This window comes from Athene noctua, chromosome 25 (genome assembly GCF_965140245.1).
Source record: "Athene noctua chromosome 25, bAthNoc1.hap1.1, whole genome shotgun sequence".
NCBI lineage: Eukaryota > Metazoa > Chordata > Aves > Strigiformes > Strigidae > Athene > Athene noctua.
This window is the reverse complement of record NC_134061.1, coordinates 265,642-289,688: the sequence shown is the minus strand read 5'-3', so window position 1 is coordinate 289,688 and position 24,047 is coordinate 265,642. Positions and strand designations below refer to the sequence as shown.

At 39.2% G+C, this 24,047-nt stretch overlaps 1 protein-coding gene across 7 annotated transcripts; it reads right to left on the bottom strand.

Moving 5' to 3' along the window:
• Nucleotides 1-685: 685 nt before the first annotated feature.
• BRCA1 (BRCA1 DNA repair associated) lies at nt 686-23,798 on the bottom strand. Of its 7 annotated transcripts, none has more exons than XM_074926409.1 (23): nt 23,702-23,798; nt 23,017-23,116; nt 22,485-22,538; nt 22,092-22,172; nt 21,525-21,613; nt 20,530-20,675; nt 20,310-20,418; nt 19,323-19,368; nt 18,751-18,890; nt 14,941-18,288; nt 14,207-14,286; nt 12,513-12,672; nt 10,147-10,273; nt 9,819-9,985; nt 9,043-9,368; nt 8,323-8,410; nt 6,751-6,858; nt 6,503-6,543; nt 5,013-5,096; nt 4,698-4,752; nt 3,414-3,487; nt 2,872-2,932; nt 686-1,858 (listed from the first exon to the last, which is right to left on the bottom strand). In XM_074926409.1, the coding sequence occupies exons 2-23, from the start codon at nt 23,094-23,096 to the stop codon at nt 1,755-1,757; spliced, it is 5,568 nt and encodes a 1,855-aa protein (XP_074782510.1). In that variant the 5' UTR covers nt 23,097-23,116; nt 23,702-23,798; the 3' UTR covers nt 686-1,754. The 7 variants fall into 7 exon arrangements, with proteins under 7 accessions (XP_074782510.1, XP_074782511.1, XP_074782513.1 ...); XM_074926410.1 differs by having other exon boundaries at nt 6,751-6,828; XM_074926412.1 differs by having other exon boundaries at nt 18,784-18,890.
• Between the last annotated feature and the right edge of the window lie 249 nt (nt 23,799-24,047).

The following is a 24,047-nucleotide window of genomic DNA, read 5'->3' as shown; positions in this document are numbered from 1 at the left end:
GAAGCCTGCAGATGACACTTTGTTAGAGGCAGTTTCCACAGACCTAGTCTATCCCCTCCAAGAAAGGGGAGCATCATCCCTACAGCCAAGGGTCCAGCTGGAGCTAGTGCCCTCCCGCAGGAAGGGCCTTTGGTCACCAGCCCAGGGGCCACTTCAAAACGGCAGATGCAGAACAGCCTTGCTCGGCCTTTTGCTCCCATCTACAGGCAGCATTTAGCCTTCTCCCCAGCTTTCTTTTGAGATGTAGATTACAAAAAAAAGACAATTAAAAAAAAATCAACCAGTGTGGGCTCTAGAGAGAAGAGCAGCCTCCGTCTGAAGGTGAGGCTGTGCTCAACAGCTGTGAAATATTGTCACACAGAACAGCAACGTATGTCAAGTGAGCCAATGCTTCCAGCACTTACTACCCCTAGCAATGCCTCCCTGGGCTGCGTTTGCCTCCACTTGGCAACTGCAAGACACTTAACACGTTTGCTTCTCAGGTTGATGGAAATTAAAATTCTGATTCCAGCTCTAAAATTCTAATTTACATTTTTTTACCTCCTCCAGTAAGTCTCCACTCCCTCTCCTCATTCCAGGAGGCTGGACTTCAGATATTTTTTCACATATGCCTTAATGCAGAGACTGAGTGACTGATTTACATAAGAGTTAAACAATCAAATATTTGCAAAATAATTTTATTTCCTTTCATCATTCCAATATTTATAAAAATACTTTCTATAACTTTCCAAGACAAGCAGCACCTGAGCAATGAACAATTCTCTGAACATAGCTATTTTCTTAAACAATTTTATGAAACCAGGTTCTTTTTCTGCTCTGAAAATACAAAATTATTTATGAAGTTGAACTGCTTGGCAACAGAAACAAGCAACATACTTTCTTCCATAAAAAGCAATTTATTTTCTTTGCAGTCTCATTTTGCAGGCAGGGACTATTAGAAGCAGATTCTTATAGGACTTATTATAGGTCACTGGGATACTAAAGTGCATCTGTTTATTATCTCTCCATAGGTGCCACATACACTTCTCAGAAATAAGACTGACACCACACTGGTACAGGCCTGTGGTTTTAAGGATTGATTTATGTTGAAAATCAAGTGTTGGCTTTTCAGGGGCTGTACTTGCAGATAATTCTCCTGGTTAATGCAAGTTGACACTTTTATATGCAACAGAAGAGCCGTTTGTATAGTTTTCAACACAACTATAATCCATGTCTTAAGATTAACCAGGCCAATGTGTTTGTAATTACAAAATAATATTCCATTGTACTGGTATACACCCTTATTATTCCGGGTATGTCATTTATGCAAAAAAGATGGAGGTTACTCAGGAGTGCAAATACATTCTAATTCAAGCCTTGAGCCCAATATTACTCTTTTAAATGACTGTCTCCCAAATGTCCTCGAGTACATAAACGGGAGCTGGCTGCAATGGTAAATAACACATCACCATCTCTTTGAGGAGACCATATGCTAAATTTTTTAACTTTTAAAACTTTGTTTTACATTAATGTACTATTTTGAAATGAGAAATCTTAATCTTTAAAGAACAGCTGGTAATTCCTCTTTATATGGTAGTGTTGTTTAAGTAACTTTATTGTTAATAAAAATATAGTTATTTTACTCTGAACAAGAACACTACATGCACATAATCTCTGTAGAAGTGACTTAAAAATTCTCAGTAGTTAAAATAATTACTAAGCTATCAGCACTGATGAGAATTTCTGAGTAATGGGAAAAGAACTGCAGATCACCCTCAGGACACAAGGTAAGCTTCCAACTCCTGGCACTCATAGCAAGCAACACTGTCCAATACCCACTCTCGAGTCACCATGGCAACATTGTCCTTTTGCTGGATTGCTGTAAGACAGACACAAACGATGAAACTGTTAGCAATGAGTCAAAGCAAGCTTAAGGTGAGCTTTCAGACTAAGCTATCTGCTTTATCTTTGACATTTTAAAGACCTTAAAAAACCCAGGGTAAAAACTGATGTGGCACTACTACTCCTTTTAACAATCCAGGTAATACTGCTGCTACAAAAAGAATAACTGTCTGGCAAATGGTCAGGCAGGAAGTTTTCAACACCACAGAATAAACACTAAAAGCAAGGATTGCAGTGCTTGTTATCTTTTAATTTAGGGCCTCAGTGACAGAGCCTCAAGCTCCTGTCTGCTCAGGCACACCAAGTATGTGACAAGCTGTAAGTCTCATTAAAAGAGAAGAAACAGAAAATTACTGAAGTGCTCCCAGACTGTTCTTTACAGTTTCAGGATCTTTTTCTTTATTTTCTCATTTTCCCAGTGCCATGGAAACAGCTGTTGTTTTTATAACGTCCTCCTGCTTCCTTTTTTGTGTTGAACTCCACTGTAGACTAACTAGCTCCCATTCATGCCATAACTCCCACTACCTCATTTAGAAGTTAGTCTGGAACACTTGCACTTCCCAAGTCTCACGGTTTCTCTGGAGCGTTTCAATCAAAAAAAGAGGTGGGGGAAAAAGGAAAAGCTGTATCAATTAGTGCTTTGTAGCTAGATATTCTTTCCAGACCAAGAGAATCTTGTCTCATCTGAGACCTTCTGCTAAATCTTACTAGCTCCCCATCCAACCAGGAAAGTTTCTGCATAGTTGATGATAGGTAGGACAGCTGAGTCCAGAATAGGATTCACCAGCCAGCCTACCTTTTCAGACTCTATTGCTGATTCTTGTGATAACAGACCTTGTCCCTCCAGATTTTTCTTCCAAGACATAACTCCCTCTCCAGATGCAGCAGGATTTTGACTCCTCTACAAACCTGCTATGTAGCTATTGAAAGGACTGAGGTGATAGACACTCAATGTGTACCACAAACCAGTCCATGACAGTGTCATTTTACCTCTATAGTCTGTGTTTTCCATCCAAGCATCTGGCTGCACAACCACGACAGCAGTAGAATTCTAGGATTTCAAGAGAAGAAAAGAATAATGCTGCTGTTTTCTGTTTCATTAAATTACTCTCACCCCTATCTGCAGAGAGCAATAACTGAGCTAACTCTGCTTCAGTGCATCACTTCGGAGAGGAGTTTCAGAAGCAGCAGTAGAGGAAGACAGACATTAGCTCCTAAGATTTTTGTGGTTTCTCTCCAGGAATGCTGTGACTAAGTTAAGGCACTAAAGGCTTTCTGTGCTGGGAAGTGAGGCACAGTGCTGATTTCAAGAGATGAGCTATCTTGGCCTCAAGTGATCAGTTTTCACAAGAAGTTAGTCTGTCCTCAAATACAGCGTGGCCAGAGCCTAGAACTGCTGCTGTGCAGCTCTACCACACCTGTATGCTCAAGTCTTTGACAAGCCCACAAAGGCCCCATCATCTTCCAACACTTGTGTATTACCTAACTGTAGACTGCTCACTGTGTGAAGTGTAACACTCATTAACACTTACTGTTGGGTGTGTGAACTGATGAAGTTGCTTCACAACAGAGGCACCACAAAGCTCCACCATCCATTCTAGGTGTTCTGGAGAAGTCAGATAAACACTCTATTACTTCAATGCTTTATATCACATTGGAACTGATACTATTCCCTAAGCCCTCACGTGTTTGTTCCAAGATATAAGCTATCATCATTTGAAATAAAGGTAAGCCTTAGTAGACAGTAAGTCCCTTCACTCTCTAGCCTGCTGAGGAACATCAACTCACTTGCTTCTCTCACCCTCTAGTCAGGACTAGACAAAACAAAAAAACCCTGAAAAAGCAAAACACCTCATGCCCAGAACTTAGAGAAAGTCACTAACAATCTATTTCATCTTATCATAAGGATGTAAGACATGAAATTAAAAACCAGAAGTTAGAACTGTGATTATCTCATTAACAACAGTAGCCAAAGTATTTAATTTCCACCAATTTGTTGAATTCATAGTGAAGATGATAAATAAGTCTCTCAAGTATAAGAGCCATAATTGATGATCGCTGCAGCAGGTGAAAGCACTGCATCCTCTGTAGCAATTACTGTAAATGTCAAGAGATGTGAGGATATTTTACCCAGTCAAAATCAAGTTAATATTGGACAAATCAGAAAGTACCTGACGAATAAACCACAAGAACAGGAAGAAAGGTACAAATATTTTAAGTAGAAAAATTCTAGCTTAAATTTCCAAAGCATCTACTATACTTTAATTCAACTTCAAACTAACAAAAAGCTATCCTGCCCAGCTTTTTCTTTGAATACAAACTTCTGACTTTGCTGTGTACTTCACTTTTAACATCTACTGCTAGAGAGAGATGACTACACTGAGGATGTGTCAACTGCTAGAAAAACAATACTTCAGAACTGTTTAGTAAGACAGAAGAAAAAAAAGCTCAAATACAAGTGTTCAATAGCATCTAAAGCAATTACCAGATAGTATATTAACACTCTTCCTTCATCACTAGAGAATTGGAGATGAACTAGATAAAAAGGCCTGTTTCGAAATACCACAGAATTGCCAGGGCAGTTCTCCGAGGACAGTCAAATAGAAGAGATCACTGTTTCCAGTCTATCTGAAGACAGGCCTGGATTAAATTCTTTACCTGCGCTATACCTCATGTAGGCATCTTGAAAGTTCCCAAGTAAAAGAGGTACAAGAGTATCCAGGAGGAGGTCAAATGTAAAACTCTGGTGAATGCACACAATCCCTCCCCGGGTATTTTATGTTAAGAGTTTATTTAACTCCACTAAAATGACACACCTGTAGTCATATCAGTAAAAGGTCCATAGCAACAGATCTCGAAGTCTTTAAAGATCTGAAAAACAAGGAACATGTTACCAGAGTACATACGGTATCTTTAAAGGACAATTTCATTGCACTTCTAGGACTGGTTATCAAACTACCACTGCTGCTGACAGAGCTCACCTTTCATGTATAAAAAAATGCTTAATTTGTACAACTCCATATATACAGAACAGCAGAGAAACTGGAAGAATTTCCAGAGATTCAGCTAGCACAGCACGTAACTGAAACAGTCACAGCAGGACAGGATTTTCATCCCTGATGCGCTCATACCTTTTCAGTCAGAGACTGTCTAGCCCTCTTAGGACCTTGGTGGTTTCTCCCATTGATTACATCTCCTCTAACTTCAAAGTTCTCCTGGAACATAACATGAACAAGCAATCAGAAGTCAGAAACTGAGAACACTCTCCTGGTCAGAGCTCTGCATCAGAACAGGAAGTTATCAGATTTCAGAACTGGAAGCCTTACAATTAAGTGAGTGCAGAAAATTAAGTAAAAGGCTTTTCAAGAAAAATGGAGAGTAGTAATGAAGCCCCTGCAGCATCAGACAACTTTAAAAAAGTTGTCTGATGTTGATAGCTCATACTATGAGTAACTAACTACCCATTTTCCTCCTGCAATACCCAGAAAGTACTTCAGTGTCCGCTCACACACCAGTAAGATAGTCTGATGTTGATGTTATAGCCCAACTGTATAGTAGTCTAGGAAGTCATATAAAAGGGGCACACTCCAAGACTGAGGAGTCTTTGATAGACATTAGCGGTACATAACCTCTAGATGTTCAACATTTACTTTATTTCAAGGAATTCACTTAGTATACAGATTAGCAGTGCTGCATTTGATAACTTCAGACCTACATCTGACTCAAACTCTCATTTCTCCAATACTTTCATGAAACTTCCAAAGCTTCTATGCAGTCTAATGTGCTACAAGAGTATAAAGAACAACTGCATATTTTCAGTTTATGTCAAAAAAGTTTGGTTTTTGTTATAACTGGAGGCTCTTCTTGCTTAAAGCAATGTGAGTGTCTGACAATGTTAACAGGTGTCCCATATTCCAGCACTCCCAGTCAGTTACGCAGAAACTTCCCCCTTTCACCCCAAGCACAGGAGGACCTTCTAATACCCCTGCCTAGAGTGTTTCTGGGGCTAAGATTTCTCTTGTTCACCCTTGGCTTGACAACAGGGCATGTGGACTCCATGCCAGAAGGTGGACATTTCTGCTCATTAGGTATATGAAATCTATACTGGGTCACTAATATGACATTCTCAAAAATACATATTAGAGCACAAAAATACAAATACTACCCAGGAATACAAAAATCCACCTAAATCAGGGTCACATTAAATAAACCATTTACTAGGAAAGGCAGTAAATGTTCGAACAAGTTTTTTCACTAGTTGACTATTCTAAAGTTTAAACAGAAAACAAAGGCATATACCTATGTTCCAACATTATTTACTTAAGCAAACAATAGATCTCTTCCTCTATGGTGTAATCCATCAATATCCACAGGGACACTTAAAAAATATGTCCATAACCTGTTTCAAAAAATAATAGGGACCCATTATGTCAATAATAATGAATATATATTGCCTAAGTGCAACTTTTGGTCTTAGCATTTTGTCAAACTAAAATCCCAGTTTTCGGAGTCGAATTCCCATATGTTAAATGTTTAGACAATACTGGAGGTTACTAACAGGTCTATCAGTGTAACAGCATTACTTACACATTTGGCATTTCACTCAAGATAAAAGACCTACCTCATCCAGTATCCTTCCTTCTTTGAAAGACTGAATTACCCCTAAAGAAGAAGATCAGAACAGGACAAGTCATTTTATCCAGCAAAATTGTTACTTATTTTTTATTTTAAAGTACTTAGAAGAAACTCTGCAAAACATTAGATGCCAGGACATGAAGAGATTTTTATATTTTTTTACTGTAACAAGTGAAGAGTAAATTTGTGGTAGAAGAGCAGAGACCATTTAGCTCCAAAACAAGGTATACTTACACTGATAACTAACTACCCATTTTCCTCCTGCAATACCCAGAAAGTACTTCAGTGTCCGCTCACACACCAGCTCCTTATCTGCAGAGCAAACAGTAAGATCTCTTTCAGCTATCCCATGAGTGAAAAAACAGCTCTGGTTATTTGTATGTAAAAGCAAGTGTTTTTTAAGTGCAGCAGCAAAATATCAAGACCATCTATAGAAAGGTTCCAAAATTCTAGTGTCCTGATCCTACTAAACTGACAGAAATGAGCAGAAGCTAAATCACATGTACAACCTAACCTCTGAAGCCTTTTGTAGCTATTCAGTAAAGAGGCAAGAACAGGCATGAATACTAGTCAAAACAGAGGATGCTAACAGTAGGATTCAGTGCCTAACACTGGTCAAACTTTTAGATGACCAGCCACTTAAGACCACCTTCTCCTCTACCAGACCAGGCACAGCTTCAGAAGGCAGTTTATCCTGTCTGTAGTTGTATGAAGACAATAATCTACCTCTCCAAAAACATATGGTCATGGTGTCTACGATACACTTCCTGAACAAAAAGGCAAAAATTGAGTCCACAGACTTGGAGTAACACGATTTTCTGGCTCCTTTTCTAGGTTGGTTTTCAAAAGCAAGAAAGGCTTATGTGCTAGTTTGCATCCAAATGCAAAGCCAGCAGCTAAAAGTGCTTCTATGAAGCAAAAAGCTAGCACAGTATATAGCATACACACACCCAGGTTTAGCTCAAAGTATTTTGCTTTCTAAGAAAATGTTGATTAAAAGCTAGGTGGTAGGTTCAGTAGAGAGCTTAAATGTAACCTATGCCTAGACACAGCAATACAGTAGCTTAGTTTTACTGATGAATATTATGCTTTTCTGAAGTCAATATAATGCTGTTTCAGAATAGTCAAATTTGTAACAGTAGCGTTGCACTGAAGTTTCTATAAAGTACCTTCAAGCTTTTAATAATGGAGTTTTTGAGCTCTACTAAAGAGCAAAAACCTGAAGTACCTTAATTAAGCATGCAAATAATGGTCACAATGAAATGGTAGTGCTGCTTTGTTCCTATGGAAACATGACTTCACTATCAGCTACCACCAGTTACACACACAGTTAAGTCCCAGTTTTCTATTAAAGATAAGTTTCTTTCAAAAATTTAGAACAAACAGCATTTATCATCCCTGCAAGGAATTAGGAAGCCAAAATAGCATCTTATTGTCAAGAATGTCTGTATCCTATTTCTTCAGAAACTATCTCGCTTTTTTTTTTGGTTGGTTCTGAACTACTTCATGTTAACATGCTGTAAACACCTGAAAATTGTGACCAGACAGATGGAGAAAAAAATATTCAGTAACATTAACTTCAAACCACACAAGGAAACAAAACATACTCTCACTCTGATTCTGTGACATACAGAAAGAAAGATTCCCAACTTTAAACAAAAAATATTATCATAGAGAAGAAAACTATTAATACCTTCTCAAAATTATTTTAATTTATTGCTGAACTGTCTGCTTGTTGTTTAGCCTAAAGTTAATATTCTATACGGTATAGAGATATAGGATTTGTCCACATCGCTCCCAACAAACCTGTTTTCATTATGACATGAGTTGTTCCTTCAGTAATGCGATTATATAAAATGCTCTGAGTTTTTCTTGCAAACTTCCGAACCACCAACTGAAAAGTAGTTAAGAAAATTAATAGGTAGCATACTAGATTAAAACCCAACAACTCCATTTTATAGGAGTATAACATAAAGTAATGGTTTTATTTGTGCTGGCACACAGAATATACATTTCCTTTAAAGTCAATAATTTTGGTATGCAAGAGGCTAAAGAGCAGCTCTCAGTCAGGAGCTTGTAAGCCAAAAGCTCCTCCTCAAAATGGATCGTAGAAACAGGTTTATTAGCAATTCAGAATTGAATAATTACAGAAATCCTCACTACGGATCAGAATTTGGGTAAAGAAGCAACATTTGAGAACATTAAAGGAACCAAACAGCCTCCTCCCCTCCAAGTCCCAAGGCTTTCCAGAAAAAAATCCTCTTGCTTTGGAATAGTGTTTTTCCCCTAGAGAGCAGTTAGTCATTTAAAAAGTTCAAACTTCACCAAGCTTAATAGTGCCATTTACAGGCATCATTCTTCATATTTTTAGGACTGAAAGAGTTTGACTCGAGTTGCTGTATTACAAGTCTGCAACTCCTGTAAGATTTCGTTTCCATTGTACTTAGATCTCTGTGTTGAGGACTACAGTGGTAATCAGGGACAGCAGTTATCAAGCTATCTCTAAAACTTCTGAAATCTACTTACATATTCACTTTGATTCAGACCCGATGCAACAATTGACATTTCTCTCCTGTTAGTCACAACTGTACTTGTAGCATTTTCTTTCCCAGCTGCATTGTGCAGAACAGATACAGGAAAACACACAGTTCTCTTCGATTTACAGTCTTGAGCACAGCTTTTATTAGCATCTCGAGCTACAACAGAACTACCTGTTGCTTCTGCAGCTCGAGGGCTAAGCACCCTTACAGAGGAGGAAGAGTTACTTGGGCTCCTGGTCACATTTCCAGAGAGATTTGATAAGACAGATGCACTGTTCAGCCTGGTCCCAGATTTCTGCTCATCTGTGTTTTCTGAAGGAAAAGAGAAATTACTCCTTGAAACAACTTAATCCCTCTTGTAGTCTTGGTGGAAAGCTGTTGCTCTACCTTTTAAGTGTAAACACTGCAGTCACTTCCTCTCTTTATTACTTCACCTTTGCCTCTGTCATTAATTTTTCCTATCTATAGCTGGGACTAGAATACCTGTGAAATTTTTAGCAGTGTATTGTCAAGAAGTACCAATTTATATGCGACAGATAATAGCTCCTATTACTGTCAAAATGTTGTCCATCCCCATCCTGAGGGGCAACTATACAGTTGGGCTACCAAAAACCCCCAAACAAGATGTAGCATCTTTTAAAATTGACCAGGAATGTATGAATTAAAATCCTTGATTTACAAGAAAAAGCTGTATCTTGCTGGTATGTAAAAACATGGAGAGGAGCAGAAACCAAAACGTGTTGGATCCCTCTTAAATGTTACCTGCTTCAGGAGGACAGTGACTATAGTCTTGCCCTGCTTCCTGCACAGGTTTTATCTTCCCAGAAGGAGCTTTGCTCTTCAGAACTCCATCACACTGAAGATGTTTCTCCAGATCTGGTCTCTTTAACAAACAGGATTTAGAAGATGGAAACAACAATTCTGGAGACCTTGAGAGGGGGAAATTGGTTTGAATACCTTTTTACTCTTCTGTCAGAACCAGCAGCAGCTAAGCTATTGTAATTGCACAAAAGCTAAGAGGTATTTATGTACACATTTTTTCCCCCTCCTTTTTTAAATACAAGATTAGAAATAAAACAAAAATGTTTACCTTTCTAACTCTTTAATTTTACTGTTGAGAGAATCACTTGATATAACATGGAAATCATTGGCTGAAAATCCCTTTGAACCGCTGCATTTGTGATTTTCAACATTTCCCTCTGAGGTTGACTCTGCTCCTTTAAAAAAAGAAAAAATTCTTAAGAAAAATAAAAGCAACTGCTCTTAATTGCTTCTTCAGGTAAGAAGTCAAACATTCTCTAAAATCTCAATCCAGATACACTTTAGAGAGGCAAGTGTTCCTAAAGAGAAATCTACACAAAATACTGAGAAATTTGAACCATGGATAAAAGCTACATTTTATTTCACATATTAAATCATCTACAAAACTAAGACATCAGCTATGGATGCATTAGGTGGAAAGAGCAGGATATAAAATAGGCTGAAGGCAAGTTTACACTATTTAGTGCAATTTGTTTACAAACCCCAATACATACCACATCTCTGTTCACAAGCAGTAGAGGCATTTATTTGCTAGCTAAAGGTGCCTGTAATTTTTATCAAACTGCCAATAAGTCCAATCAGTTTAAATTTTTACAAGTCAGAAATCATCCATATTCTAGCATAACAATGTAAATGGGCATTGTATTAATGAAATACTTTAATTAGTTTTTGCATCTAAAGGAAACTAATCATCAGTTTGCTGGCAATCTCCAAGCAGTCTATAGTTATCTTATGACTCTGGCCTGCCGGGCTTTGAAATGTCACATTTCAGTCTTGTCTATAAGAGGACATTCTCAAACCCTAGTGACGTTGAGTGCCATGCCACCCAGCAAGCTTTGTTATCCAAGCATGGGCTGTAACCAGTCCCTTAGTGTCAGTATACTGTTAGTGTTATAATGGCTCAGGAGGACCCAAAGATGAGATAGAGAGCAGGCTGAAAGCACAGCGCAGCTGTTAAATCAGTAACACAAAATACAAAGAGGATCACAGGGAGTTTCTCTCACAATAAGCAGCCCCACTTTCCTGTCAGGAATCCAGATATGGAAGCAGCAGCCACAGCAGGGAAGGATGCTGTTACTGCAGATTTTGCAGTGAATTGAACAAACCACTGTGTACGTTTCAAAGGCTCAGCCTCTCCACTTCTCTGCTCAGCTCCCTTTTCACCATGAAGGAGCTGTGTGATGCAGACAGACTACACTGACAACAAAAACCAACTTGGAAGCAGAAGACCTATTGGTATAGCTGCACCATACTGGCTGACTTCTTTTTAAGACAGAGGTTAATCTAAAGGTCTTATACCTCACACTGTACAATGCCATCATTTAGGAGATCACAAGCAATCTACAGATCATTTTGTGATATTTGACTGGCAGCCACAGCAGTGATGAAAGCCTTTGAATTCAGATAGAAAAGACTCCATAGTGCAAGCCATACACAGTGAAGGCATGATAATACACTAAGTAACTTTGAATTCCAGGATGTCAAGTTATTCTAACTGCCCTCAGAAAATAACTGACTGAAACAAGGCCACAGAATTAGAAATAAATTTTTAGCAGCAAGGAGGATAAAAAGAGCACTGGTATACTTTAAGAGTTCAACAAGCATTACATCTTTGGGAATCTTTAAAATCAGCATTGGGTGCCTTTTTAGAACACTGAGAAGTTCAACAGCGAGCATCTCTACTTACTGTAGGCTTTGTTCAAAGAATGCTCTATGCTCTGTTGCAGATCAGTTGTCAGAACAGTACTCTCAATGGCTGTCTTGCCTTAAAGAAAAACCTTAAAGAAAGCCCTCTCACTATTGCTCACATAGCTGGCAGTAACTCGCTTTATTCTCAACATACAGTAAGGCTTCAGCAATTTCTGAAGTATTATTCACCATTTATTTGCTGGCTTGTGTACTTTCCAGCTAGAAACTCTGTTCCTGTCCTGTTCAGGGGTTTACACACCAGTATAGGTATTCTCCTATACCAGATTACTTTTGACACAGCACATACCTAACCAGTTTCTGTCTTGTTCCTTGATAGCCAAAGGACAATGTCTACCACAGCAATAGAGGCCAAGTCCTTCTGGGTGTTCAGCCACTCTCCCAGTCCCTTACCCATTCCAGTGAAAGAAGACAAGAGTACAGCTAGAACAGCAACATGGGTTAGTACTGCCAAGCCACAAGCCTACTCAAACCATTTAGACATTTACACTATGTAATCTCACACATATCTGTAACAGGAGTCTTCTTAGGCTACGTGTAGTACCTAAGTTATAATAAAACATTTCGCTGAACAGCTGAATTTATGTAAAATTCTGCTAACATACCAATTTTAAATTAACACTATACTTGTGGTAGAGGGAAAAAGAACTAGTAAAAGTCACACAACTGTTTGTAAGAAAGCTGGGAAAGGTTTTCACTGCTATTTACCTCTCTCTTGTCTCATTTGTTCCATTCCAAGTGTTCCTTCACTACTGGAAGGGATAGGTAAAAATTCACAGGCCTGACTTCCATGCTGCTTTAGCACTGCTTCAAGTTCAGCCATTTCTTGCTGAAGTTTTTTTAAGTTACTTTGCATAGCATTCTTCTGCTGCAAAGGATACACAGTTGTGCCAACATTAGCAATCTCAGTTTTAAACAGTAAGATTAATTTCTTTAACAAACACTTGAAAATTAGAAACAGTGAAGTTACTTTGAATCATTTTTTACCCCATGTTCAAGAGGTGGTGCTTTTACTGTAATAAATAATGCACACACCCTGTGTGAAAAGCAAAAACCTGAACAACCACAGTCATTTTACTGTTCAAATCACTTCAGTTTAGACAGCTCGGAGTTTAATCAGTCAAGAAAAAAAAACTTCTGCAAAGATTTCTTAAAAAGTGTTTTGTCCCAACTGCATTAGTTTGCATTAGCCGCTTAAATTAAAATTCAATAATGAACATCAAGTATTGAGCCTCTGCACTTTCCACCATTACTGAAAGCCCCAAATATTGTTTAAAAGGAATAAAATACTTAATCCTACTCTTCCTTACTTTCTCAAAAATTACAATACCCTCTATTAAAAACATGCCATACACACCTCCTCGTAAGAGCAGCTCAGGGCCTCAAAGGACCCTTTCAAAAACCTGAAATCTTCACCACACAGAACAAAGTTTCCACAGCACTAACACTACTCGCAGCTCTAGCACTGGCGCCACAGGGAACTTCCTTGTTACTGAATCAATACAAAACCCTCAAACAGAGAAGCCCCACCACACAACAAAAAAACCTCCCCACCAATTCATACTGCCACTATTCCATTCAACCCTAGAATATCCTAGAATCTCTATCAATGAAGCTACAATATTTTGCACTGATGCAGTAAACAGAAGAACCAGCCATGAAACACAGAAATGAAATTCAATTTTCTTTAACAGTTCTATGGATTTTAATGTATGTCAATGCTGAAGAGAGATTTGTCATAAGACCTGCCTTCAAGTTAGAGGACAAAAAACGCAGCCCAAAAACCACCAAACAAAGCAAAACTCCAAAACCAAAACACTCAAAAAAAATTCCCCAAACCCCCAAACAAAAAGCTCCCACATCAATCACCCATGAAGTCATGCTATTAGGCAGTAATCAGGAAATTAATAGTAAAGAAAACACCGTGCTAAACACACCTTTCATTGGACACTGCCTTTTGGGTCTTTTATCTAAACTATTCTAAATATGGAAGGATTTGATTTAATCTTTACTCTTAGAAGGCAAGTCTCCATGCTTCTAGATATCATAATGTAGCAAATCCAACCTTATCACCAATCATTACAAATTCCTATCAATGAAGCTTTTAAATACAGGAGGCTGGAGTTTCCAGCATTGGTCAAATACAGAGATTCATTAACTAGCATCTCCCACAATTAAGCACTGTAACCAATACCACATAACGAGTTATGGCCATTAGCATGCAATGTTACCATGGAAGGCAAAGTTGGACAATTCTTCATCAATTATGCTCTTGGAAGTCATCTACCGACACAAAGAATTATGATAAAAGCAGTCTCCCACTGCACTGACTTCACAGCTTTCATGCACTTGCTCATACCCTAGAACACAAACTACTGTTAGAATTTAGTGCATGAACTCACCTGTGTAGTAAGAATTTCACCCTGAGAGAATGGTCCACATGAATCTTCTACATAACTTGTTTCACTGTCATATCCAGATGCTTCACCATGAAGAAGATGGAAGAAAAAACTTAAAGAAAGAAATCACCAAAACCCAACAAACATTATCCATAATCTCTTAGCACACAGACCTTTTAGCCAACTGTTAGCTATAATGATAAAGCCACAAGTTTTGGAAACACTTGAGTTAAAAGCACAGATCTACTTTAAGTGAACATTTTGAAGAATACCATGTCACACATATGGCAAAGTCAACAGAACTCAAAGCATTTCAGTAGTGATGAAAGTCCTAAATATTTATGAAAGTCAAAAAAGTCAAAACAAGCACTACAGAATTCTACAGCCAATTTCAACAAACCATCTGGGGAAACAGCTTAGGTAGGCTTGATGAAATTTTGCTGATAGACACAAGTATCACATTGCAGTAAGACGACTGCATTTCACTCCAAAATTAATTCCCAAACTCACTCAGTCCAGGCTCTAGTGCCCAGTCTATACAGTTTTGCTCCAAACAGAGAACACTGGAAGAACTTAATTTTCAGGAAATAAACCACTGAGGGGTTTTTGTTTGATTGTTTAGGGCAGACACATTCCTTAAAGAGCAAATGCAGAACAAAGTTCCCATGCAAACACCAAAACCTTAAGTGCAATGACATTACAGATACAGCTGCAGAGATTAAAATTTTGGTTTGTACCTTGGTTGGCTCCCATGTTTGGGTCTTCTTGGCATTCATCTCTGAAGTTAGTTTTGCTTCTCTTCAGACCTCCATTACAACTTTGAGATGTTTCTTCACCCTCATTCACACTGCTCACTTGTCTGCATGTATGGATTTGCATTGAAGGTTTCTCCAGCTCTTGTGCTCCATCAACTGATTCTTCAGACAAGTTGGACTGGGAAGAAAATAAGTTGACCGAGCGTTCTGACCCCTCGTTTGGTGAAACGCACCTGTTACTTAGGGCAGCTTCAGGCATTTCCTGCATATTATTGTCATTTCCACTGTGAGGTGATGTGATGGGACTTACTGAAGACTCTATCACAGATGTCACTTGTTTATTTATCTGCAATGGCGTGCTTACTGATTTGCTGAACATTAATGTCTGAAAACATGGGAAATCTTCATCCTCACTAGATTCTTCATCTGAAGATTGCAGTTTCCGTGCTCTCCTTCGAGATCTTTGAATACCTTGAGATCCTGGCTTACAACTAACATCTCTATTGTTTGGTTCTTTTACCAGGGCATTGTCACATCCTCTTATAAACACAGCAGATCTCTCTCTCCTATCAATTTCAGAAAAGCTGGTGTTCTCTTCGATCTCAGAGCACAGTAAGCCATCAGGGGTTTCAGACAAACCTGTAAAATCACTGTTCCCTTTAAGAGGCTCTTCTAGAGCCTCTGTGACTAAACACTCAGGCATCCCTGTGCTACCAGCTTGGGTTGCTTGTTCTTCATCCCCTTTTCTTTCTCTTCTACTTTTTTTCAAAAGGACTTCACGGCTGAATTCAGCAGGCTTTTGCTGACAAGTCGCAGAACAAATTACTGATCTGGACTGAAAATGCAGTATTGGTCCTTTGCTGTCAACAATTTTGGCCCTTCCTGCTTGATTGTTTTCTGAACCGAAGCATATTTCATCAACTGTGTTTAAATCAGTTCTTTTGAAAGTGTTCTCTTCTGTGTTACTCCGATCACTCTGACTTCTATTACTTTTGGCTGGATTCTGTCTCAGCTCACATTCTATCCCTACATGAGCTGACACTGTGTCTTTGTTTCCTTGCTCTCCTTTTTGCGATTTGTTGTTGCTTTCAGCCTTAGCAGTACCCGTTCTTACTGCTGTCAGAGTCCCTTGACTTGCAACCTGTGAAACACCTTCCTGATGTTCCCCAGTACACGTATGGTCAGTGTTGCTGACAAAGCAAGTCAAGGGATTAACACAAGCATGTTCATGTGTCTTAAGCTTCTTTTTCTCACAAACTCTACTCAAGCTTTCAGCAGTTGTAGTCTCTTCTTGCAAGTCTTTTGTTTTTAAGTATTTGCTATGCTTATTTTCTGCCCCTTCAGCACATGATATCTTTAAAGTTGCAGAAGCAGCATCCTCTCCTGTACATGCCTTCACAGGAGTAGGATAAAGGCTAAAAGACAGACGTTTTGAATGCCTAAATATATTCCGCAGATACTGCATGTCTAACTCACTATCTTCAGCTTCCTTGGTCAATTCCAAAACATTTTCAGCCATCGGCAACTTCTCAGTTCCGAAGTCTCCTGGAACATTCTGTGTGTCATGTCCACTGTCCTGGGGAGCAGCAGCACACAGTTCAGTCACCACTTCAGCTGGGTGGGAAGCAGCTTGCACCGCAGTCACTGAAGGAGACTGTGGGACGACAGGGCTGCAGAGTATTTCACCTTCTGGAGAACCTGCATCAGGTGCAAAGGAACTACAATTTGAATGCTGACATGAAGATGTAGGGTTGAAGAGACTTTTTCCAGTTGCTGCAGTGTCAGATGAATTCTTTAGATTAACCTGTATTCCATTCCTTTCCAGATCATCACCCTTTAGATTAGTGAGTGGCTCATAACTCAGGGTACCTGGGGGCTCACACAGGGCTTTGCACTCAGAACTGTGAACTAACACACTCCTCTGGACTGCAAAGGAAGAGCCTTCATGATCACTGTCATACTTTCTTACTCCCTTAATTACTGCTCCTTTTCCAGTTTTTGTCATTTCTTCAGAAAGTAACCGAAGCCTTCTGCTGCGCCTGACTTGTCTTTGCTCAGAACCCCCTCTCCTTGGTTCCCCACTGCTTGGATAGCTGTCAATCTGCGGCTCTTCTGGGTCAGGGAAAAGAGAGTTTCTATCCACTAGCTGTAGAACACACATGGTTCTAGCAGAACGTCTGCATCTTTTTGCTGCAGAACTTTTCTTAGTGCTTTTCTGATCACAGTGACTCAGTTCCAGCTTCCCATCACAGTGCTTGCCAGCCACCTTTTCAGTTGCTGTTTTCCATATGGATCCTCCTCCTTCCTCAAGTTTTGCTGGTGTACTACCCACTCTATTTTCAGAGACCTGACTCTCATTAACAGCAGAACTTTCATCACATCTTTTCTTTTCTGCATCTCCAAGGTTAACACTTTGAGGGCACCCATCTGCCTCTTCTGTATCTTTTTTGTTAATGAAATCCTCAGGTTGCAGGACATAGGAAGTCTTCCTTTTTCGTTTCAGTCCATCTTTACTGGAATTATTCAAGCACTTGTCATAAGCATCCACATCTTCCTTTTTTGTAGTAGGTAAAATGTCTCTCAAGATAATAGGGTGATTTGACTTCCTCCCTCTCTTGTATGTTTTCCCAAATATTTTGTCTTCAATCCTATCTGCTGTTTGTTTTGACCATCTCTTGTTTCCTTCAACCACTGCAATTGCCATGGAATCTACCATAGGGTCAGTCTTCTCAGAAATACAGGAACCTTTATCTGATAAACATGGATCTTCTTCACCCGAAACATCAGTTGCTCCAGCAGAATCATCCTGGGAAGAACTGGAAGACAGAATGTCGTTGCTTTTTGAAAACCATTCATTGACTTTCTGAATGCTTCGCTTCAGTCTCTTCCTAGAAACCTGATTCGGGGTACCACAGTGAAGTGTCTCTGGCTGAAGTAGTTTCTCCAGAGGAAGTTCCTTTTCACGGAGAGAATCACTCTCAGGTTCATACATTTCCGCAGCTTTTACATTTTGTGCAATAATATCCATTTCCTTGCTTTTATCCAAGCTGCTCTCTGAGCTACCTTTTAAGTCAAACTCTTTGCTTTCACTATTGCATTGAGTTTGCTCTGCATCCATTCCTTCTGCATTCTTGAAGAAAGATGTGTCCCCATTCCTTAAGGGACTGGCACTACCTACTCCATCACACTGCTCTGTGATCAGGTCTACACCAAGAACATTTAAAGGAGAACTCTGGTTTTCAGTCACATTCACTTGGCCAGGTTTGGCATGTTCATCAGTGCTGCGAGTGCTTTTCTTGCTCAGGCTTTCCTTCGAGAAATCACTTTCACCTGAAGATTTATAGGTATAAATTATTAAGCCCTATTTTACATCCACAAGAACAATGACTAGCTTAATAGCTACTTTGCTTTAAGAGAACTGTTCTTATTTCCCCCCAAACATAGTATTATACTGAATAAATCTCCCTCTAGAATAAGGGAGAAAGATGAAAGTACATGACATATGTTCATCCTATTTCTTACATGAATTACCAGTGTTCTTAACTTGTGTTCTTAGAGATATCATGGCTTATGTAGAATAGAATAAGTTTTGCACTTTGATCAAGTTACTTTTTTCCCTTCTGTTCCTGTGCACAGAATACCCAGTTTAAGTAACTAGTCTACAGGTAGTCTTGTATTATACTGTCACTAGCTGTAGGCATCAACAGGACTACAACATACGGGATGTGAAATCAAAATGTTAACTTGTGGTTTTTCTTTCAAGCTTAATTTTTGTCACCAAACCAGACACACCTACGACATCTGGTAGAATTATTTCTTCAGCACCTGGTGTGCCAGGCTGTGTGTTGCGGGAATATTCATTCTCTCTCTCGGCACTCTTCAGTCTTTCTAGCTTCTCTTCAGACAAAATCTGAAGCACTTTGTCTTCTAACCTGTTGGGAAAGGAAATCTATTTTCATTACAGAGAAAATGAGAACAGACCTAATAGAAGAACATTTTTCTTTTTTGCTCTGGAAGTGTTTTTGGAGAAGTCAGGCTGTATGATCAACACTCACCACAACTAAGAACCCCTCCCACATTCCTGAATTTTACATTTAGTTTCTAAAGCATAGGTATGTGCTTTTCTCTTGAAGATCTAATGTCTGTGTAAGCAACAAAACATTTAGAAAACAGCTTTAAAGCTTATTATATGACAAACTGATGGGAGTCAGCTACCCATTCTACCCTGATGCCCTCAAAGTTGAAAATTACTTGTCAGCTTGAATAACTCCATCAGTCTTATGCAAAGAAACTAAAACATAGGGATGAGAACACTCAGCTACTGTCTTTAGAAAATATGAATTCCTTAAATCACCTTTACTTACCCAGAATTGTTTGCTTGTTTCAAAAGCTCTTCAGATGAATCAGAGCCTAGAAACAAATCAGCTGTTACTGCAGTAGAAATGGTTTAGAAAGGTGACTTGCCAGATACAGTGTCTATTATCACAGAACCATGCATGCTTAGCTCTTTCTAGAGGTAGAAGCTTTCAACTTTTATCAGATGAAATCAATTTCAATTGTGCAGTCTTTTACCTAATTATAACGACTTCTATGTATAAGTATCTGCACAGCTCCAGCATAAAATTCTGTTTAAATACAGTGACTGGTAACAGAGAGCTACTAAGAATTAATTAACTAAGAGTTAGTTTCTAATTTCTAAATTTATACATGAAACAGCTGCTAGGATTTAGACTTTTGAACCAGAAGTCAGAGAAATATATCTGAATATCTGACTCTGATCCTTTGATTGATATTGGCAGAAGAAATAAGGAAAAAAGGGAAGCAATGAACACTATCTGTTAAAAGGAGCACTTCCTTCCTCGAAGGAACAGGGAGAAAATAAACTATGCACAGCATCTATCTTGTTTCTCACAGCAGTGGGCACCAAATAAAAAGGAAGTTCTGAAAAGCTAGGTTAGAAAGAAATGAAGTATTCTTTTCTCAATTAGATTTCATTCTTATCTCTGGTTATTCACTGGAGCCTCAAGCACTGGTGACAAAGCTTAGTATTTTTTACTAAACAGCAGTTACTAGTTATAACAACTGTAGCTTTTTTCACATCTGCAAGCATCTTCTCTTCTTTGGATCCTGTACACTGAACCTTAAAGGTTTGCTACAGCAGCGTTGTTTCCTACAATATAATAAATGAGATAAAAGCCCCTTTGATTTACCAACTTGTAATTGTCCATTGTTTTAATTTTGGATGTTAAGGAGGAATTGGTGTTTATAAAGATTTTGAACTTCATCACCTCTCACTACTTTGCAAGCATTACACATACACTCAACTAGTGTGGATCTACAACAGATCTTACCAAGCTCTATATAAATCCCCTTTTCAGAGCCACATTTCTGGGTTTTGTTTCTTAGGGAACACCTTCTGACCCCAGTATCTGTAAGCTGCGTATCCACATTAGCTTCCTGCTGAGAGGAGAACAGAAAGGAATAGGGATTGGTAACAATAAGCTATTTCAGAAAAGTATTAATAAAACACTAAGCAATCCACAAAAATAAACTGGGGGAAAAAAAAAATACCAAGATGCAGTTTTCTTGTCCATTTTCTTTAGCACTTTTTTTCCTGTTTCTGAAGCCCTTACTTTGAATGACAGAACCTTCTTTACACAGGAACTCAGCAGCAGCGGCTTCAGTGGATGTTTTAGGAAAGTGATGACTGTTTAAAACTGAAAAATGTCAACAGGAAAAAAGCAAAAATATCTTCTTACAGTGAGCATGACAACAGGCATGATATATTAATAAAATAGCCTTGCATAAACCCTATGCAACTAGCACACATACAGCTAAAGTACAATTAAAGACAGACATCTGATCAAATTATTAGTCTGACTGTTCTCTATAAGTAGTCTTCAAGTATTAAATAAAATCTTGATCTTGCCAACTCATTTTCCCAATCAATTTTGCTTCTACGGATAATCTATCAAAAACAGGATCTAATATTAGTGATTTTAGAATGACTGAACCATTTTAAAAGAATTTGAAAAGAAAGTCTAGTTTAAAAAAAAAAACAAACCCCACCAACAATTATCTCATTTTCCATAACATAAGCAAGTGTGTGTATGACTTGCCAATACTTCACAAGGCCACGAGTACTAGAACAGATAAGTTTGGGTTCCAAAACGCAATATATATATACACACACCTGAACGGTACAAGTTAACACACACTGTTATAGCACTTGCTCAGTCAGGCTCCAAGACGGAGAAGTTAAAGCTGTAAGGGTGGCAAGAACAGGACTTTGCCACATAAAAATTATTTGATACACATTGAGCCATATTTCAGGAACTAAAAATAAGACTGGTTGAAGTCATCAAATGCAGTTTAAACCCTTAAAACTGTTCAAGAGATTATTGTATGAACTACAGGCACTTAATGGAACTTATGCTTCTACAGCCAAGAAAGCCTTCCCCATATTGAGCGCTGCGCAGTAAATGAGATACTCTACAAATAATGATACTACAAATGTCAAAACCTTTTTTAAAAAAAAGTGGGAGGTATGCATTCACAACACTTACACTTTACTCCAGTGTCAAGCTCAAACGCATGGATAGTTTCTAATAATCCTTCAATTAGTTGCTTAAATCTGGAATTTTCTTTCAGACTTCTGAAATAACATCATCACACAAGTTGCTTTAAGACAAATGTATGGGTCAACTATTAATAGTTGTCCAAGAATTAGGTTCAACAAGAAAAGGAGTAAAACTGAAGTGGAAGATGAGACAATTAGAAATTGTTGCCAGGGAATAACACAGTTCTCCAAAACAACCATTGCTACAAGAATTAAAACTACCACAAAGTGAAAATCTCATATTTTTCCTCACATAGGTATAGCACTGAGAAAGTAGTTGTAAGGATGAATAATGGTCTATACTTGATAGCACAGACATCTGCTAACAATGGTGTCATCACCTGTGACCACTTGAAAATAAGGCACTGAAGAGCTACTCCTTTAGAAACCAACAGCTTATGTCACTTTTTCTTGTTTGTTCCAGGCTTCTGCTAAGACTTCTTAAAGACAATGATTAGTTTTTCCTTATATTTCAAACCTCTCATCCTCAAGCCCACTTGCAAAGATGCATTACCTCTTGGTAACTTCTGTCTTACACAGAGGACACTGTACCACACCTTTTTTCTTTTTGCTGAGGAGTTTGAACATGCAGAACCTAGGAAAAAAAAGAGTAGTCACAATGGTAACAAAAGACAGGATTTTATTTTCTTAAAAACTGAGCCCAGGCATGCACCACTTCATAGAAATCCTTCGAGTTGAATGCCTGTATTCTTGTTCTGGTGTTAATCAATCCCCTTTGATACATCTGTGAAACTGCAGTTATTTCTTATTCAGAATTGATTTTTCCCCTAAAATTGCTACACATTAAATTACCAAAACACAGCATACATCACTAGCACTAAAGAAGTATACACAGAAGATAAAAGCAGGTTGACGAAGCCTTGCAATTACAAGTTTTCAAACCTACCTGCAAAATATATGATCACATTTTGTTGACACTGGCTCTTCTATCACATCCAAGCTACCAAAAGAAAAAGACAGGAAAAAAGAACATGGAAGTTACATATAAAATAAAAGCAACAAAATAAGGTTCAAAACCAGTGACTTTTCTGAACTTAAAATCTATGCTATTTCAGCATTTGTTTGCATTAATGAACTACAGACCTCACCTTTTAGAGACGAAGATCCAAGCTGCTTTAAAAACAAAACTAATTCAATCAGCTACACTTTTTTTATAACTGGATAGAGGACTGACACATTTAGGTTGTAATAGAAAAGCAAAATTCACTAGAATATAAGAGCAAAATACAGGTTCTGTCTTACTTTCTCACTTGAGCCTTATGAAACAGAAATATACTTAGGCTTAAAACACAATTCTTTTTGCTGTCTGATAACCCATAGAACGGACAAAACATTTGAAAAGAACAGAGAAGAGAGGAGAAAAACAGAAGATTCATTAACTACTCTAATACAGAGTTCATATTATTCGCCTGGCATACCATATTGGGCACTCCAAATTCTTCTGCATAGCTGAAAGCACATTTTGTACCTCTCCAATAGCAATCACCGAGAAGTCCATCCTTCACATCCAAAAACACCCTACAGAAAAACAGAAGTAATCAACTTTGTTATCTGTTGCATCCCATGATGATGTTTGCACCTGTGGAGAGCTTTTCTATAATATGTTGAACAGCATTGAACACTTTGCTGCTGTTTCTTGAGTTTGGTTTTACAGCACTGGTGGAGTTCTTACTCTGGATGTTGACAGTTAAAACCTCTCAAGTCTCTTGTAGTCAAAGGGGCAGCCTGAAATGGTTTACACAAATCGCATTCAGCAGAAACTCCGCAAGAGTATACACAAGCATAGCAGCAAAAAAACTTTTTTTTTCTAAGTGAAAAAGGATGTTAAGTAGACAGCAAACATACTTATGCCAAGGACCCCGGGAACTGCCGACACCAGGCAGCACAGGTAAGACCCTGCAGCAAGTATCACAAATCCTGAACGCGAAAAGAAACCACTGGACCTTTACCCCGCGGCAGCCCAGGCGCAGGAACAGGCCCTGCAGCGAGGCCCATCAGCAGGCCGAATCGAAGCGGCCCAGCACCCAGCTCACCGCGCTCCGGCCACCCAGACCCAACGTCCCGCCACCGCACGGAGAGGCGGCCGCTGCTGGTACGACTCACCAGGACACTGCGAGGCAAGAGCAGAAGGAAGCGGCGGCCGCCAGGGCCAGAACCGCTCGCCCGACCCAGAGGCACTCACGCACCCTCAGCCGCCGCCCTGCATTTCGCGCCCTTTCCGCCGCCGGGACGCGCCGCCCCCAGCAGCCAATCCCGCGCCTGGGTTACAGCACATGAGCCGAGAGGCGGTGGCTTATGATCGCTTCCTATCACGTGACACCTCCGCTTCCCGCCGGGGCGGGGCGAGGCGGGGCGGGGCGGGGCGGGGCGGGGCAGGACACGGCTTATTGGCTCTGCCGCTGCCGCGTGACCCCGCCGCACGGCTCCTCGCGGCATGCGCAGGCCTGGC

Coding starts and splice junctions, on each gene's coding strand:
- BRCA1 (XM_074926409.1), bottom strand. CDS start 23,096: ATGGACTTCTCGGTGATTGCTATTGGAGAGGTACAAAATGTGCTTTCA. Junction 6,544..6,750: donor ATGGGTAGTTAGTTATCAGT/GTAAGTATACCT, acceptor CTTCTTCTTTAG/GGGTAATTCAGTCTTTCAAA. Junction 5,097..6,502: donor AAGGAAGGATACTGGATGAG/GTAGGTCTTTTA, acceptor GTTATGTTCCAG/GAGAACTTTGAAGTTAGAGG.